General features: G+C 40.2%; 2 protein-coding genes across 2 annotated transcripts; both read left to right on the forward strand.

The window, feature by feature from the left end:
* Positions 1 to 4: 4 nt before the first annotated feature.
* On the forward strand, positions 5 to 5,304 carry gatad1 (GATA zinc finger domain containing 1). Its single transcript, XM_088328771.1, has 5 exons — positions 5 to 462; positions 1,958 to 2,080; positions 2,658 to 2,717; positions 2,796 to 2,979; positions 4,721 to 5,304. The coding sequence occupies exons 1-5, from the start codon at positions 268 to 270 to the stop codon at positions 4,897 to 4,899; spliced, it is 741 nt and encodes a 246-aa protein (XP_088184897.1). The 5' UTR covers positions 5 to 267; the 3' UTR covers positions 4,900 to 5,304.
* A 1,960-nt stretch (positions 5,305 to 7,264) lies between these two features.
* lrrc14b (leucine rich repeat containing 14B) lies at positions 7,265 to 16,200 on the forward strand. The gene is made up of 3 exons (XM_088327790.1): positions 7,265 to 7,616; positions 10,818 to 11,449; positions 14,255 to 16,200. Exons 1-3 carry the CDS (start codon positions 7,341 to 7,343, stop codon positions 14,919 to 14,921), a joined length of 1,575 nt encoding a protein of 524 aa, XP_088183916.1. The 5' UTR covers positions 7,265 to 7,340; the 3' UTR covers positions 14,922 to 16,200.
* Positions 16,201 to 17,642: the final 1,442 nt, after the last annotated feature.

Raw genomic sequence — 17,642 nt, forward strand, 5'->3', positions numbered from 1 at the left:
CACCACAGGAGGCAGCAAATCCCTATAAACGTAGAAGAAGAAAGCGATCCCTCTATCGACGGAGAGGAATTGTTTTTTTTTTCTAAGCATAGATAATAACATTTAATAAAACGAATTTTGCTGTCAAAACCTTATGTGATATTAGAATATTATAATAAGTTTATTTTTCTTCTTCAATTGAAGGAGCAAACGTATCTTTTCTATGCATTGACGGATTAAAACCAGCTGGTAGTCTTCCCCCCCATTTTTTAATGCATTGTTTGCAAGATGCCGTTGGGTCTAAAGCCATGCTGCGCGGTTTGCAAAACCAACTCGTCATCCATGTGGAAAAAGGGCACCCAAGGAGATATTTTGTGCAATACTTGTTCGGTGAAGAGCACCGTCGGCGGCGGCAGCGGTGGGCAGGCGGTAGCCTCCACGTCGTCCAGCGCACAGCCCAGCAATGGTGGAGGAGGCAAACAGGTAAAGAGAACCGGACCAAAGAAATTACATATTAGCATATATATATATATATATATATATATATATATGTATGTGTATATATGTATGTATGTATGTGTATGTGTATATATGTATGTATGTGTATGTGTGTGTATTAAAGGCACTGCAAATATTGTAAAACACAAGGATACGACATTAATCACTTCTGAGGTGGGAATTGCAAAGTGAAATTGCCGTATATGGTAAATGGCTTAAAAGTAAGGAACCCCCATTAAATTATTGTTGGTAATATACTGATTAAAGGGATAACCACAAACCTGCCTTCTTTCATTATCTCCTTTTATACTTCCTTTTTTTCTTAACATATTTATACAACATAATAATTCGTAATATAATGCATCAACGCAAGTGAGACGTTTGAGAGCCGTCTCTCTTTAATGAGTTGAGCCTAAAAATCCGGTTCTCTAAAAAGAGATGGACTTCCTTTCACTACATAACTACCACATGAAATCCGAGGCTCCAGACGCATGCAGAGAGTAGCATCAAACCGCTCGCTTCATTTGCAACGAAAAAAAAGCGATAGAGATAGCGGCGAACTCGTTTGACTTGATTGATTTGCCGTTTCGTGATAGTCCGTGTATGTACCCATAATTGACAACTTTGCGTTTTTCCGTACAGATTTTCTTGTACGTTGTACACGTCTTAAAATGCATAATTAACGTACTTTGTACGGCAAAAACGTACAGGTTGACAGGTATGGATTACCTCATGTGCGGTCCCTTCTCAAAATTTCTTCATTTTCCTCATTATGAGGTTTTGGAGTTTTTCCTTTCCCTCGTGTAGGTTTTAGATCTGGGGATGGTAAAATAATAGTTCGTAGTTTGCAATAATCTGTGGTCGGTGCAGCCCTTTGAGACTCCTTGTGATTAAGGGCTATACAAATAAACACGACTTGACTTGAATCACCGCAAGAAATTCACTTATAGCTAACAGATACAGTACAAAAAAAAAAAAACAATACATCACCGACTCACACCCAAGATTCTGAACAGAATGAAGAGAAAGGCATCGTGGAAGGTAGTTCAGCCAATCGCATATATACATTTTATGATGCATTCTGTAAACCTATAGCAGACCAGCATTTTATATGAGGTCGACCAATAGCAGTCTAGCATCTTGGAGCATAACTCATCATACGCACACAAAATAATATGTTGTTGATGTCCTCTACTGGTGGAAATGGTGTAAAATAGGACTGAAAAAACATCTTATTCCATTCCAAGTGAAAACTTCATAGAACGGGATTGCCGCATCCCAGGGGTCTACTGTAGTTTGAGTGAGGAGGTAAGAAAAACCACGAAAGGAGGATGGGGAAAGGAGATGTCTGAAATTGAAAATAGGAAACATGTAAGAAACACCAATTCTGAGTTGAAAGGAATGGTTTTTTTTCACATGACTGCAACAAAATGTCAATCTAAGCTGGTTTAAAACTCGTATTTGTTTTCGTGCTGCTAAGTCAAAGCAGGAGATCCACAGGCGGTCGGCACGACTGAGGAGCACCAAGTATAAAGCCCCAGCTTCTGAGAAGAAAGTGTCCACCAAAGGCAAGGGGAGGAGACACATTTTTAAGCTAAAAAACGTAAGTAAGACATTTCGTTAATGCAAACTAGGGCTGCAGGATTTAGGAAAAAAAAACGTAATTGTGTTTTTTTTGGACCAGTATTGCAATTTCAAAGCTATTTTCACTTTTAAAAGAAATGTGCATTCTCTGTGCTAGGTTGTTTTTTTTGTGATTACTTCATCAGAGTGACAGGCTTTAACCTTTGGAAAACAGCTCTCTTCTGGAGAGCTTTTTTAGGGTTGCTGTCTGCTCACTTGACGCTCTCATGGTGGGTGTGCGGCCTATCGTGCCTCTTTCAAACTTTGGCTCGATTTATTGGCTAGTGCCTTTAAAACTTGCCTCTGATTGGCCGGCGCAGTTAAAACCAGAACTGTGAAGATTCAGGTTGGCAAAACACTCAATCACTTCAATGATAAAGGGGAAAAAAAAAGAAAATATAATTTCTTGTAAAAAAAAAAAACGGAGCGTCTTGCAGTTACACAATCGCTCTACATCACATTTCAACATCGCAACATTGATCAGATCTGGGTTAATCGTGCAGCCCTAATGCAAACTATTTCCCTGACTTTTGTTGATCTTTATTTCTACTTCTCAGCCAATCAAGGCACCAGAATCTGTCGCCACAATTATCACATCCGAGTCCTTGTTTTATAAGGTACTGAAATCGATATCATCTCAACTCTTCTGCTGCCTTATATGCGTAACCTTTCTAAACACTGCAATTTTATCGCAGGGCGTGTACTACCAAATCGGCGACGTGATCAAGGTGACTGATGAGGAAGACGGGAAGCCCTACTACGCTCAGATCCGAGGCTTCCTCCAGGACCAGTACTGCGAGAAAAGTGCCGCACTCACCTGGCTTCTTCCCACACAGGCCAGCCCAAAAGACTGCTTTGATGCCGGCACCTACATTTTAGGTAATTACCCTGTTGGCTATGACCGGGGTTCTCAAACTGGGATACGTGAAATTTTAATATACATTTTTAAAAATCAGCATTAAAGCGTATAACTTGCTTCCTTTCTAACTACACTGCAAGCAATTTGAGGGAACTTAAGTATAATTTGACTAAGTTTTACATTTTTAACATATTTCATTTGGTAACATGAGAAAAAATATAAAATAGAGCAGATAGCATATCATTTTACTTGTATAAGGATCTTGATTAATACAGAGTATTTTATATTTATTTTATTTAATCAAAATGAGAAAAATCAAACATGAATGAATGTGAATAATTTTTGCAATAATAGTCTAGTCAAGTCATGTTTATTTGTATTGCCCTTATTCACAAAGAGTCTCATAGGGCTGCACAGACCACAGATTATTGCAAACCACAGACTATTATTACACCATCCCCTGATCTAAAACATACATGAGGGCAAGTTAGATTTAAACATTTCCACTGATGTTGCAGATCTAATCTCAGGGGGAATAGCATTCCACAGCCCTGGGGCCCAAAGGGAGAACGCTTTCGAACCTGGGGATCTCTTCTTGGCTCTTGGGATCACTAGTAGACCAGCATTTTCAGAGCGAAGGCTCCGGACCGGAACATAGGGGGAAATTAAATCTGAAAGATATGAGTAAGCAAGTCTATGCAAGATTTTCTATAATACCAACAGAACCTTAAAATCACATATTAAGCTAACAGGGAGCCAATGCAGGTTAGCTAAAATCGGGGAAATGTTATCAAACTTTCTTGTCTTAGTTAAAAGCCTCGCTCCAGCATTTTGCACCAGCTGAAGGCTCTTGATTTTGGGCTTTGGGAGACCGGAAAGTAGTGCATTACAGTAATCGAGATGGGGGGTAACAAACGCATGAATTCTAATCTCTGCGTCCGTCTAAGACAGCATAGGGCCAATTTTAGCAATGTTGCAAAGATGGAAAAAAGCTGTTCTAGTAATATTCTTAACGTGTGTTTGAAAGGACAGTAAAATAATATAGAAATAAATTCTACTCAATTTTGCTTATTTTAGCCAACTATTATTTTAGACAAAATGAGAAAAATGAAATATTAAGACATGTAGATATTGAAATACAATCATTGAATAATAGTAATATATTTAAAAATATACATTTTGCTTCTCTTTAGTATTTTTTTTCCTTAAAAGAAACTGAGGGTGTTTTTTTTTAATTAAAATGTGAAGAAAATGAATAGATATAAATTCTTATTAAAATAATAAAATACAATTATAGAGTTAAATTAAGTGAAAATAAATATTTTACATTATTATTATAAGTTGTATTTTGCTTAAAAAGAAAATAAGAATTATTTTTAAATAGAGTAAAATTAAATATAAATGTACATGTTTTTTGAACATACTAAAATTGTAGAAATTCTAAATTAGACATATAAATGCACAGAATGATCATCCTCTTGCAATTTCAGATTTTTTAAAATGTAGGGGGATAATACTTAAATTTTTTCCACCTTTTTAACCCAAATACCATTCTCTGTTAGTATAGACTTTAAAAAAAAAAAAATTGTTAATTTAAAAATTTTAAACTAGTTCAGACTTATACTGATACAAGTAGTCAACTCCTCCATCAAATACCAAGTACGCCTGATACATACAAGTCTCTAAAAACGAAGATCTTAATGTCCAAATATTTAAAAAAATGGCTAAAATCATTTGATCCATTTTGGTATATTCATGAAGGTCCCGAGGAGGACCTGCCCAGAAAGATGGAGTACCTGGACTTTGTGTGCCACGCTCCGTCCGAGTACTTCAAGTCCCGGAGCTCTCCGTTTCCTACCATTCCCGTTCGGCCTCAGAAAGGTTACATTTGGACGCACATCGGACCTACGCCCGCCCTCGCCGTCAAAGAATGCGTGTAGAGACTGCTGTTTTAACCAACAGGGAATCTGATCTAGTTGTTCAGTTATGTGTCATTTAGGTTGAAAAAAGAAGCTTGGGGCCACCAAGAAAAACGTTTGGCGGGAGTCCTTACGCAGAATTTGTCTGTCTCCTTTCACAGACTCATTTTTCACATCAGAAAGTGTTTAAGCAGATGTTTTTTCCACCAAAGAGAGGAGAATATGTGTCTTAAGCAGACCTGATTACAAAAGGGACTTTCACGCCATGCTGGAAAGAACGGGAGGAAAATTTGAAGGCAGTGGTGAAAACAGATTTGTTTATTTAAGGAGCACAGAAAAAAATGTAAAGTTGTATTCTTACTTCCACAAAGTGGTGTGTTTTTTAAAATAAAAAGTCACAATGAGAATAAAATATTTCCTCTTTGCTTTTAACTTGTGAAGTCGATCTATAACAAAAGAGTGAAAAAAATGCCTTCAAAAAGACTACCAAATAAAAGTTGTTTGTAATTGGACACAAATCTATTTCAATAAATCTGCAAATTTTGCTGAACTTCATCTTTGGTAAGTATTGGTAAAGTGGGTAGAGGGGGAAACATTGGAAAAAGTCAAAGATGCCTGAATCATGGGATCTGGCGATGTTCATTTGCATCACTAGCTGTGGGAGGCAAGTATCACTAAGGGCCAAAGCATAAGCAGCTAACAATAGCAAGTAATAGCATGCAGCCAAATGGCTACCAGTCAAAGAAAAATGTAAAAAGAATCAGAAGGCAAAAAACATAAGAGGGAAAAGGGTGAGAACAAAGTCAAAAGCAAGGAAAAAGAGAGTACTCGGTTGGTTTGGACACACGAAGAGGATGGATGAGGAGCGAATGTTGAAGGGGATCTACAAAGCAGAAGTAAATGTAAAGAGACCAAGAGGAAGGCCGCGATTGACCGGGATGGATGGTGTTATGAGCGCACTGCAGGAAAGAGGTCTAAATCTAGTGGAAGCTAGAGCTCTTGTTGGTGATAGGAATGAGTAGAGAGGTGTTGTGAAAGGATGGTGGGATGTTTGGACGTGTTCTAACGGATGGGTAGGGCACCCTTATGATGCGGCTGGAGTAAACCAGTGAAAGCTGTCGGGCCTTGGTGTTGAACAGAAGTGTGTCGTGTCACCCTGACCCGAGTGACATGGCCGCTTTCTTGTGTCCCATTTCATCTGGAGGGACGAAAGCATGACCAACTTGGTGCTTAACGAGGTGCTTAACTTGTTGGGTGTTTGGGCATTTGGGTTGACCATGGTCCAAAATATTTGTGTGTTTTTTGCTTCTTTTTCCTTTTTTTATTTTCCTTGTTTTTGTATGTGTTTGTCCTGCTGTTGGTCACCCCTCTTGAGGGATATGACCAGGGTAGATAGATAGAATTTAGTTGCTGTATCCTTTTCTATCTATCAGTATTTTCCCAAAAAAGGTCTTCTGAAGTGTCAGCCTTATCTCATTAAACAACCTTCAAACCGGCCGTGTGCAATTTTAACAAAAGTCTCTTCTTCATTGTGATCCTTTCTTTTATCTTGTAATCCGAATTCACAGGAAAGCATGTTAGAGTTTCATTTTGTTTGATTAAATCCACGCCCTTTTCCTATTAGAGAGGGGCCAAAATATTCTTGCATGCCCTTTTGACTGTGAGAACTGTCTCATGAGCAGATTGGCTCAGAGCACTCTGTTTTATCCTTTTTCTGAAACTTTGTAATAGATTTCCTCTACTGATCTAATTTTTAAAGTCTAACTACTCTGTCTGGTCCCGGTAAAGAACACTCGGCGAGACATTGGAATGTCCTTTCGCCTTCACTATGTGTGTGGTCATTCGGGTTCTCAGCACCCCCAAAACTCTGAACCTAAAATTATCCCTGGCAAAGAAATTCCAGAAACCTTCTCTTGATTGGTGGGAAGCTGGCTCATTGAGCTAGTTCGTTCGCGAACGATACATTACTAAAAGCTATCACTGAAGGACTAGGTGTGAAATGCACGACACTCCACACTGTTGGCTCTTACATTCTTACACAAAAAGAAGTCGCAATGTTGCACACAGTGAGACTTAAAACAGAACAATAAATCATGTTTTATTGAGGTCTGGATGGAAACTAAGCGGCTGGATGTTGAAGTTGCCGCCATCTAGTGTCAGAGTGCGTGACTCTCATGCTAAAATCGAATTTGCTCTGATGACTGGAACCAAGTTAAACATTAATTTCCGGGAAAATATTCTTATGTATTGAAATGTCTCAGGTTTCTTAGGATAAATATTTGAGCTGACTAGAGGGAAAATTGGGTCAAGCACGGATAGACCCTGTGACCGATAAGGGACGAAAGACAGCTGGTTCTATAAATAATATGTCCCCCACCCCATGTAGCACGAGTTCTCACACTTCAATACAAGAGCCTGGCCCACCTCAAAACACCCAAAGAAAAACAAACCGGCATGAAAACATGAAGTCTCTACGTTTTCTGTCATCCGAGGCTGTCGTTCGGAGCGTCCCGAACGCCGAGCAGAATCTGTCCTGCTTGTCTTTTCACGTATACCCGCATCTCTTCAAGGCTTCCTACCTGCACGAGCGGCCCAGCTTGCTGCGGGCACTGGTGCGCACCTGGCCGCTGCCCGAGCTCCACTTGGGAAAGCTTCTGGGCCGGACCCCCGATTCCCCCGACGATTTGACTTCAAGAACGTGCCGGTTGTGTCTCATCGCTCTTTGCACTGGAATAAAGGTATACCTCATTTCTCATTGACCCCATTTCTAAAGAAAAAAATTAGGACCTTTTTTCATTTCATGTTTATCCAGTAGTACCACGTCGTAGTAAACAATGTACACTATGTTATGTTATAATCAATGTCAATAAAGACTATTCGGTTCCAATTTATTTGCGTGGTTGGTTGGATACCTTAACCACTAAGTTGTAGGGGGGCCATTTCATGTGGTGTGTCTCGGGGAGCAAGTGGTGTCAATCCTTTTCCAGGCCAAAATATGTTTTCACCCGGTCTTGAACTACTCGTGTCAGGCGAATGTGCAAACCACTGCACTACAGTTATTACATTATTTTATTTGTACATTCTTTTATTATTTCTTGTCCCAACCCAACAACAATCATCACTGCAGGAGGCCGCACTGATGTTTGAGTGTGGTACGTTGCGATTAACAAGGATAAAAGGGCTCATATAAAATGTCATTATTGTTTTCTATAGGGTGTCAAAATAAGAAAAAGTTCATTGTAGATAAAGAGAAAGAACTGAGAAGGAGGGAGAAAGAGAAAGGAAAAGAACGAGAGAGAACGAAATAATAAGAAAGAACAAAAGTTGAGGATGAGAGAGAGACATGATGTGTGTATTGTTTGTTAATACTACATCCATTGCAATGCGGTCATCCTTTTTTATTTTATATTATACTTTTATTAATTTATATTCTATTTTTACTTATATTGTTTGTTAATGCAACATCCATTGCAACCTGTTCATCCTGGTAGGCGGATTACCTCATATGCGGTCCCTTCTCAAGGTTTCTTCAATTTCCTCATGCTGAGGTTTTTAATTTTTTCCTTGCCCTCATGTAGATCGGATGATGTAATAATAGTCTGTAGTTTGCAATAGTCTGTGATCTGGTCAGCCCTTTGATACTCCTTGTGATTAAGGGCTACTGTTTACAAATAAATATGACCATGAGTTTTTCCTTGCCACTATGTAGGTTTTAGATCAGGGGATGGTGTAATAATAGTCAGTAGTATGTCCAGCCATTTGACAATCCTCCTGATTAAGGGCTATACAAATAAACATGATTTGATTTGACTTTGCCTTTTCCTTCTTTTAAGTTATTTTAACCATTATGACATTACCCATTATGTGCTAGCATGAAGATAGTAGGGGTCCCAATTGTTTTAAAAACAAAGCTGTCTTTTTTGTTTGTTTTGGTTGACAGAATCAATACTGTAGTAGACTTGTTTCCTTTTAGGTTCTTTTACTTGCTATGTCGTTACATATCTTGAAAGAAACATCTGGATGCATCAGTGATGTATCCTGGGTTCATTGAGTGTTTCAGGTCTCGCAACATCAGACACTCTCGCCCAGGTGACGCAGCCTAGGTTGCTCACGCCTCAACTTGCGTCCCACTAGAAGCCCACAGATCTGCCCTTTTGAGCCTTGCAGCTTCAGTAGCGGATTTAATTTCTTTGTTCTCGGCTGCCCCTGTCACACCCAACCGTCCTAGGACTTTGCATTAAGCTAATAGTTACCAGTTTTAAATACAAAAATATATTTTTATTTATGTTTGGTTTGAGAGTATCACACTGACTTTCTTTTTAAATTCCATTAACTAATATGACATCAGCCACTAAGCGTTACCATGAAGCTATAGAGGGGTGTTACATTACCATAAGCTATAGTTTAATATCCATCCATCCATCCATTATCTACACCGCTTATCCTCAGTAGGGTCGCGGGGGTGCTGGAGCCCATCCCAGCTATCTTCGGGCAGTGGGCAGGGGACACCCTCAACTGGTTGCCAGCCAATCGCAGGGCACAAAGCGACAACTCGCTCGCTCATTCACACCTAGGGACAATTTGGACCGGCCAATTAACCTGACATGCATGTTTTTGGAATGTGAGAGGAAAACGGAGTTCCCAGAGGAAACCCACGCAAGCACGGGGAGAACATGCAAATTCCACACAGGAAGGTTCGATCTCATGACCTCAGAACTGTGCCGCACACGCGCTAACCACTGTGCTGCCATGCTGCCCTATAGGTTAATATAGTCCTTTTAAATACAAAAAATATACTTTCCTTTCTTTGCCTTGTTAGACAGGATCAAATAAGTCAGTTGAGGTGGCTCGGGCATCTGATAACGATGCCTCCTGGATGCCTCCCTCAGGAGGTGTTCCGGGCATTTCCCACCGGCAGGAGGTCCTGGGGACGACACAGGACACACTGGAGAGACTAAGTCTCTAGGCTGGCCTGGGAACGCCTCGGAATCCCCCGGGTGAGCTGGAGGAAGTGGGTGGGGATAGGGAGGTCTGGGCTTCCCTGCTGCCCCCGCGATCCGACCTTGGATAAGCGGCAGATAATGGATGGATGGATGGTATGATAGGATCAAATGTTGGCTTTATTTTGTTTAAATTATATATGACCCATTTTGTTTTATCATGATGCTAAATAGACTTTTTACATTAGAATCAAGCTAGAAGGTACTACAGTTTTTATTTTTTAAACAAAAATGTCCTTTGCTTTGGGGTTTTTTCTTTAAGTTATTTTAAATTACATGACGTTATCCGATATAAGTTAGAGTGAAGCTAAACACAGGGGCTATGTTAAAATTTAGCGATAGGTCACCATATTTGTTTTAAATTTCCCAAATTGTCTTTTTTTATTTTTAGGACCAAATTTAATGTTGTTGTTTTTAACTTTTAAAGGAGGGGTCTGGCTTTTGAAGGTTCCTTTAAAAAGTTGAAGGATAAAGGTTTTATCAACTAAGAAAATGTTAACAATGCCAAAAGGCTTAGTGCTTTATTTTCTGTCGAGTTATCTGCTTTTTTTACTTTTAGAAAAGCTATTTGGGGCTGAACACATTAAGTAGGAGGAATGGGGTCTGGGTGACATGCTGGAGAGTGATGTCATACTCATCCCAACAGTTGATTATTTTGTTTCTATTCGTTATTGTAGCACGAAAATTGGGGATTTAAGAAAAAGCCTGCTTCACGTATTCCAAACACCAACCCCCAAGAAAGATGAAAAAAGACGAGTTTATTCTAGCGCTTCTAAGAAATGCACGTACTTGCACGCACATCATGATTGAATTGACGGAGGCTGAAACACAAGCTAGGAGATGGCGGCAGCGGGTACAAAAGTCCCAAATTCTGTACAGTTCCTTTAACTACCTTCAAAGGAAAAAAAATGTTTACCCAAGTACTTTTTTTTTCAACAGGACTATGTGCTGTCCCCGCCGAGCACCTATGCCAAAATCCTGCGCCTGGTGGACCTGACGTTTCTGTGTGACGTGGAACTGCAGACCTGCCCATGCGGGACCACCCTGGGCCGCTGGGCTCGAACAGGGCTTCTGAGCCAGCTGTGCTACGAGACGGCAGCGGCCATGCAAGCCGGCGACGACGTGCCTCCCTCGGCGTACTTAGCGGCCGTGGACGTGCGTCTTAATGGCTTCGTCACAGGCCGCAACTATGAGCTAGTGACGCAGGCTCTCATCCTGGCGCGGCACTCACCCATTAAACTGCGTTTGGTGACATTTAGAGCAGATTCGCTCACCCTCAAACAGCTTTTCTACGTCCTGCGACTTGCCCAGCCGGAGGCGATGACCAAGTTGGAGGTGGTGCACAACGTCCCGCTGGAGGCCGTTCATCTGGAGGTGCTACTGTCCAAAGTAGATTTTCCTCGACTGAGATCCCTCACGTTGCCAACGGGGACTCTAGACGTCAGGAGGTTGGGGGCGGACGACCAGCAGTTGATGTGGGTCCTCGGGAACCTGATGGCCAAACTCCAGAGTCTGACCGAGCTGTCTATAGGGTTTTCCACGATCACAGGGCACCTGAGGAAACTGCTCAGGTAGGGCCGGTGTTGGACTGCAAGAATAAAAAAATCTTGCTTAACACTGTAGTTCTGTGAAAAGCTTTAACCTTGGAGTTAAAGCTTCAAAGCTGCATACCTCTTGAGTTAAAACAGGGTTTGTGCTTTAAATTTAACTTTTGAGTGTTTAAAATCATGACCTAATGCACACGCGAAAACTATGTAATTTTTGGGTGAAAATATTGTAGTTCTGTAAAAAACATTAATTTGGCAGTAAAAGCTTTAAAAATGATTTAACTCGAAGCAAAATGAGGATGAATTTTGAGTGATAGAATGTCAACAAAAAAAATCATTTTTTTAAGTGACCTCTTAAAATACTGTAGTTCTGTGAAAAACTTAAACCTCAACAGTCAAAGCTATAAGGCTAATTTAATCTCAAAAGCTTTAAAAGGCAGCACGGCGGCGCAGTGGTTACATGTGTGCGGCATGGTTCTAAGGTCTTGGGAACCTCCTGTGTGGATTCAAATCCAGCTACCGGACTTACTGTGCGGAGTTTGTATGTTCTCCCCGTGCTTGCGTGGGTTTCCTCCGGGCACTCCGGTTTCCTCACACATTCCAAAGACATGCATTTCAGGTGGATTGGCCGGTCCATATTGTCCCTAGGTGTGAATGAGCGAGCGAGTTGTCTGTCCCTGTGTGCCCTGCGATTGGCTGGCAACCAGTTCAGGGTGTCCCCTGCCCACTGCCCGATGATTGCTGGGATGGGTTCCAGCACCCCCGCGACAGTGCAGCTAATGAGATGAGATGAGCTTTAAAAGCTGCTTCATTTATGTAAAAATCCGTTTAATGCTTTAAATGTAACTTTTGAGTCTTAAAAAAAATGCCCTCTCCCAAAAAGAAAACAATTTATGTAATTGCTTGTTAAAATACCGTGTTACGTGAAAATCTTTAACCTTGCTGTTAGCATCAAAGCTGCTTTAACTTTTGGGTTCAAATTGGTTTTATAGTTTAACTTTTCAGTCCTGAGGTAATGTTAAAACAAAAAAAACCATTGTATGCAATTTTTTTTCAATTCTAGTTCTAAAAACTAACTCTTCAGTTAAAACAAGATTAATGCAAACTTTTAAGTGTAAGGATTATGTAAAAATAAAAACAAAAAGAACATTTTAACTGTAGTTGTGTGAAAAACAAACGTCATAGTTAAAGCTGCTGTAACTCGAGTAAAGCCAGCGTCAATTCTTTAAAAATTGAGTGTTAGAATAATGTTCCCTCCAAAAGGAAAACATTTGTCAAATTACTATAAAAACCTTTAACCTTGCCGTTAAAGCATTACTGCAACTTTAATTTTGAGTGAAAATGTGATTTGTGCTTTAACGTAATGTAAAATCAGGAAAACAGTGTACGTGCTTTCTTTTTAAAATACTGTAGTTCTGGAAAAAAAGCTTTAATCTTGAAGTTAAAGCCGTGTTAACTCAGTTAAAACAGGATTAATTCTACTATTTTAACTTTTGAGTGTAAGAATAATCTAAAAAGAGAAACATGTTACTAATTTCTTGTTAAAGAACTGTAGTTCTATGAAAAGCATCAACCTTGGGGTTAAAGTTTTAAGTTGCTTTAACTTGAATTAAAATTGCAATAATGCTTTAATTTTAACTTCGGAGTGTTCTCCCCATGTCCCCACATAAAGGAAACATTTTTACGTTTTGTTCTCATTGTTAAAATACTGTAATTTTGTGAAAAGCTATAACCTTGGAGTTAAAGCTGCCTTAACCCCTAAGTTAATGCTTTAAAATGTTTTAACTCTTAAATGAAACAGTGTAAAACAATGCTCAAAAAAAAAAGAAAACAAATTTTTCGTAATTTCTTGTTAAAAGACTTTAGTTCTGTAAAATTTAAAGCTTTAAAGCTGCTTTATCAGAGTTAAAACATGGTAAATACCTGAATGTTAAAATAATGTCCCCCTCCCCGCAAAAAGGAAACATTTTAAGGTAATTTCTTGTTAATTACGTCCTGTACTTAACTCTTGAGTAGTCACTGGTCATTAGTAAGTAGTCGATTTCATGAAATTAAAGGGATTTTATAGTACAGCACTTATATTGATATTTTTCTCATTTAAAGTTTTGAAACTCCAACTAGAATACCGGAAACAGGTATCGGCTACATTGGAAGTACCAGTACTGTAAATCAGGGGTCGGCAACCTATGATACGCGTGCCAGCAGTGGCGAGGGGTTAACCAGTGGCACGCGAGCGCAAGGCAAAATAATATTTTTTTTTTTTCAAAGCACATTTAAACTGAAATGTAGACATTTTCAGTTGCGCGCTGTGTTGTTTAGAGGCTTTACGGTCACGCCCCTCCTACTCTGCTGCGTGTGTGAGCGTGTGTCTGCGCGGCGCAGAGAAGAGTAGGACAGATCCGTGTTTTAACCCAGCCAACGAAACACAGGCGCGATAAACAAATAAATAATGACGGCTCCTCCAGCGAAAAAATGTCGTTCTTTTCAGCCAGCGTGGGCAAATGACTGGGGCTTTGTGCAAAACAAATTACCGTGCTGTTGGTGCATTAAGCGTTGTACCTCGCAAATCAAGGGTTAAACGTCAATACGTAACGAATCATGAACATGAATTCAAGGACAAGTCTGACAAGGCGGAGACATTAAAACGCGCTGGGTCCAGTGCGGCAAACAAACACAGACCCTAAAAACTATTGTCACTGCTAAAAACGCCATTGCTCACTGCATAGCAAAGCACGGAAAATGAAGGAAATGGTCACAATTGTTTCAAAAAAATGGAAAAAACAGATGGTTATCATTTTTTTAACATTAAAATGTTCTGTGTGACGGCAGCCCCCTGCAAACCCCCCTTGAAAGTTTGGAGCTGGCCAACTGCTGCTTGAGCCGCGTGGACATGACCTACCTGTCCAACAGCCTGCACAGCGAGTTTCTAATGCGCCTGGACCTGAGCGGCCACCCTGTCTTGGATGACTTTGCCTCTGCCTTCGTCAAGCTTCTAAGACGCTGCTCGGCCTCACTTACCTGCCTGGCCCTGGAAGAGTGCGGCGTGGAAGACGGAGCTGCCTTGGCAGTCTCGCTGTCCTGCTGCCGAGAACTAGAGGAACTCAAGTTGTTAGGGAATCCTCTAAGAGCAGGGGAGTTGCGAAGACTTGTGAGCGCCTTGGCTGTGGGCTTCCCCAAACTGAGGTACGTAGAGCTACCCGTGGCTCGCGAATGCTACCCGCAAGATGCCACATACCCGTTGGATGACACAGAACTACTGCGGTACGATGAGGCGCTCTACCAGGAAGTCAGGGAGGAGCTTCTGGGGATCCTGGCAGGAGCCGGGAGAGGGGACATGGAAGTGTGCACCCCGCTCATGGGGGCCTATGATCCGGATCTTTTTGAGACCAATAACGAGCTTGGCGTGTCTATGTTGAAATCTTTCAACAGTGTAATGGGGAACTTCATAGAAAAAGTCTCAGAAATCAACGAGAGGAGGGCACAAATGAAAAATTAATGGAATTTGTTTGTATTGATGTACGATGCAGAAAATTTAGGAAAGGCAAGTTATTTCAATATACAAGATTATTATATACGATACATTTATTATCAACCTTAAGGAACCTCTAGATCAGGGGTCGGGAACCTTTTTGACTCAAAGAGCCATAAAAGCAAAATATGTTAATTTTATTTTGGGAAAGAGCCACACCATATAATGTGAGACAAATTTACTAAATTGCTAAACCCGCGCCCCAGACAAAAGCTTAGTCTTCAGCACATTTATTTTTGATGATTTGATAAAAATTATGAAAAGAAAATAATCCCAGAGCCCGTGTCCCAAAATCAACAAACATACCACTTTAAACTTGTCTCTTTCTTGCAATTACTCAAGATCGGTTAAACTCATTTTGACCCTTTTTTCCAACATATTGGTTTCAAAACCAGATGCAAGCATTTATTTTGTAAAAAGGTCACAACATTCTGAGAACAGGGAGCCTGATGTGCTTACTTTTGGCGCAGACGGAGTAGGGCGAGAGATGGGAGGGAGTGCTTGCAATCAAATAACTAAGTTCTCTTCCGGTGTTTTCGCATATTTACAATTTGTTCCGTGGTTTCAACAAAAAGTATCCGAACACTGAAAACAGATTATATAGTGAGCTTTTATATAAAGGATTCTTTAGCGTTGTACAGCCAAAACGAGTTTTATTTTGTGTGGCACCATGGCTGTAAATCATAGTGAAAACGTGCCCTATATATTCTGAAAAGTACTGCATATTGAATCAGCTTTGGTTTGGCTTTGCGTGTGTCAGTACAGGATTAATAACTAAAGTTTTGAACGAAATGGAGAAAATTTGCATGCAATTAAATTTGTCTCTGAGCCATAGGTACTCATAGAAAGAGCCATATCTGGCTCGCAAGCCATAGCTTCCCGTCCCCTGCTCTAGAAGCTGTTTTTCTTGTGTGTGGTCTACAAATAAAAAACCTGTTGGCAGAACTGATTTTTAACTGATTTTATACAATTTTTTATAAAATCGTTTTCCCTCTTCGAAGGTATAGTACAGAAAATAATACTTACTAGGCAATGTTAGCTCAGTAGATAAATCGCTCGTCAAGAGGTTGCAGGTTCGATTATATGATTATATGTCGAAGTGTCCTTGGGAAAGACACGGAATCTTTAATGCCCCCGATAAGCAGGTCGGCGCCTTGCATGGCTGCATGGCCGCTGTTGGTGTGTGAATGGGTAAGTGTGAAGCACATTGTAAAGCGCTTTGGGAGATCATTGACTTGAAAGGCGCTATATAAATGCAAAACATTTACAGTTATCAAATACAGAATAGGGCATATGGTTTTGGTTATTTTAAGTGTTTGACAAAAATGTTTACCAGGAATTAAATTAGAAATGATTTTACTCAATTTTACTATAATTTTTTTAATCGACTTTTTGCTGTGTTCAATTTTGCAATTGATGTTTTCATTTAAAAAATACTGACATAAAAATTGAGCTTAAAAGTTTGAGTTTTCAAAGAGTCGTTATCTTATTAAATATCTCCATCCAAAAGGTTTTCCACCAGTTATGACTTAGGATGCAGCACAGTGGTTAGCACGTCCACGGCAGTTTGGAGGTCATGGGATAGAATCCTCCTGTGAAGAGTTTGCATGTTCTCCCCATGCTAGCGTGGGTTACCTCCGGGCACTCCAGTTTCCTCCCACATTCCAAAAACATGCATGTCAGGTTGATTGGCCGCTCCAAACTGTCCCTAGGTGTGAATGAGCAAATGCGTTGTCTGGCCCTGTGTGTTAGTGTCCCCTGCCGACTGCCTGAAGATAACAGGGATGGGCTCCAGCACCCCCGCGACCTAACTGAGGATAAGCGGTGCAGATATTGTATGGATAATTTAGTACCACAAATTACATAAAAACTTTAGAAAATATTTGATGTTTCATGTCAAGAATAATAAATACATGAATAATATATAACAACACATTTTTTGACCCCTTGTTTTCTTTAACGAAAATGATTGAAGTACCGTATTTTCCGCACTATAAGGCGTACCGGGTTATAGGGCGCACCCCAAAAAAATTGTTTTTGGTCCCATTTTTGACATACATAAGACGCACCGGATTATAAGGCGCTACAATGGGAACGTGGACAAAACAGTCAGATGATTCAGTCAAACTGATTACCGCCTTAACATTCCCAAAGCTTGCAAAGACGCAAATACGTGTCGAGAACACGTGCGTATGCGGTGTCCGTACGATGTCACTCAAATGCATCGTTCCATCATTCGGAAGGTTAAAGTCTTGGGATTCAAGAAATGCCAAACATTCCTTAGTTTCTATTTTTTTTTTCCCGCTCGCAACTTTACTGTGCATATGACAATAAACACTTGGAATTGAGTTTAATTTAAAAATAGACACTCCATTCCATCCATTATCTGCACCGCTTATCACAGAAACATCGAGTTCAGTCTGAAACAAGATACAGGGACAACATAAAACCCGGAGTAGCTCACCGAAGTCGTTGTGTTCATAATAATGTGCAGCCAATGTCCTCTTATATCCGTGAGGGTAGTAAATCCAGGAGAATAAAATATTTACAAATACAGAATAGAAAAAAATGCTTTCTGTATGCCGTCAGCCACGTGCTATACGCATTCATCTTTTTCGGCCAATTGCAGGCTTTGTTTTGCCGTTTAAGCCAATGCCAGCCTGTAAATGATAAAAAGGATCCGCCCCT

This window comes from Urocampus carinirostris, chromosome 2, assembly GCF_059441175.1.
Source record: "Urocampus carinirostris isolate Australia breed hairy pipefish chromosome 2, RoL_Ucar_1.0, whole genome shotgun sequence".
Taxonomy (NCBI): domain Eukaryota; kingdom Metazoa; phylum Chordata; class Actinopteri; order Syngnathiformes; family Syngnathidae; genus Urocampus; species Urocampus carinirostris.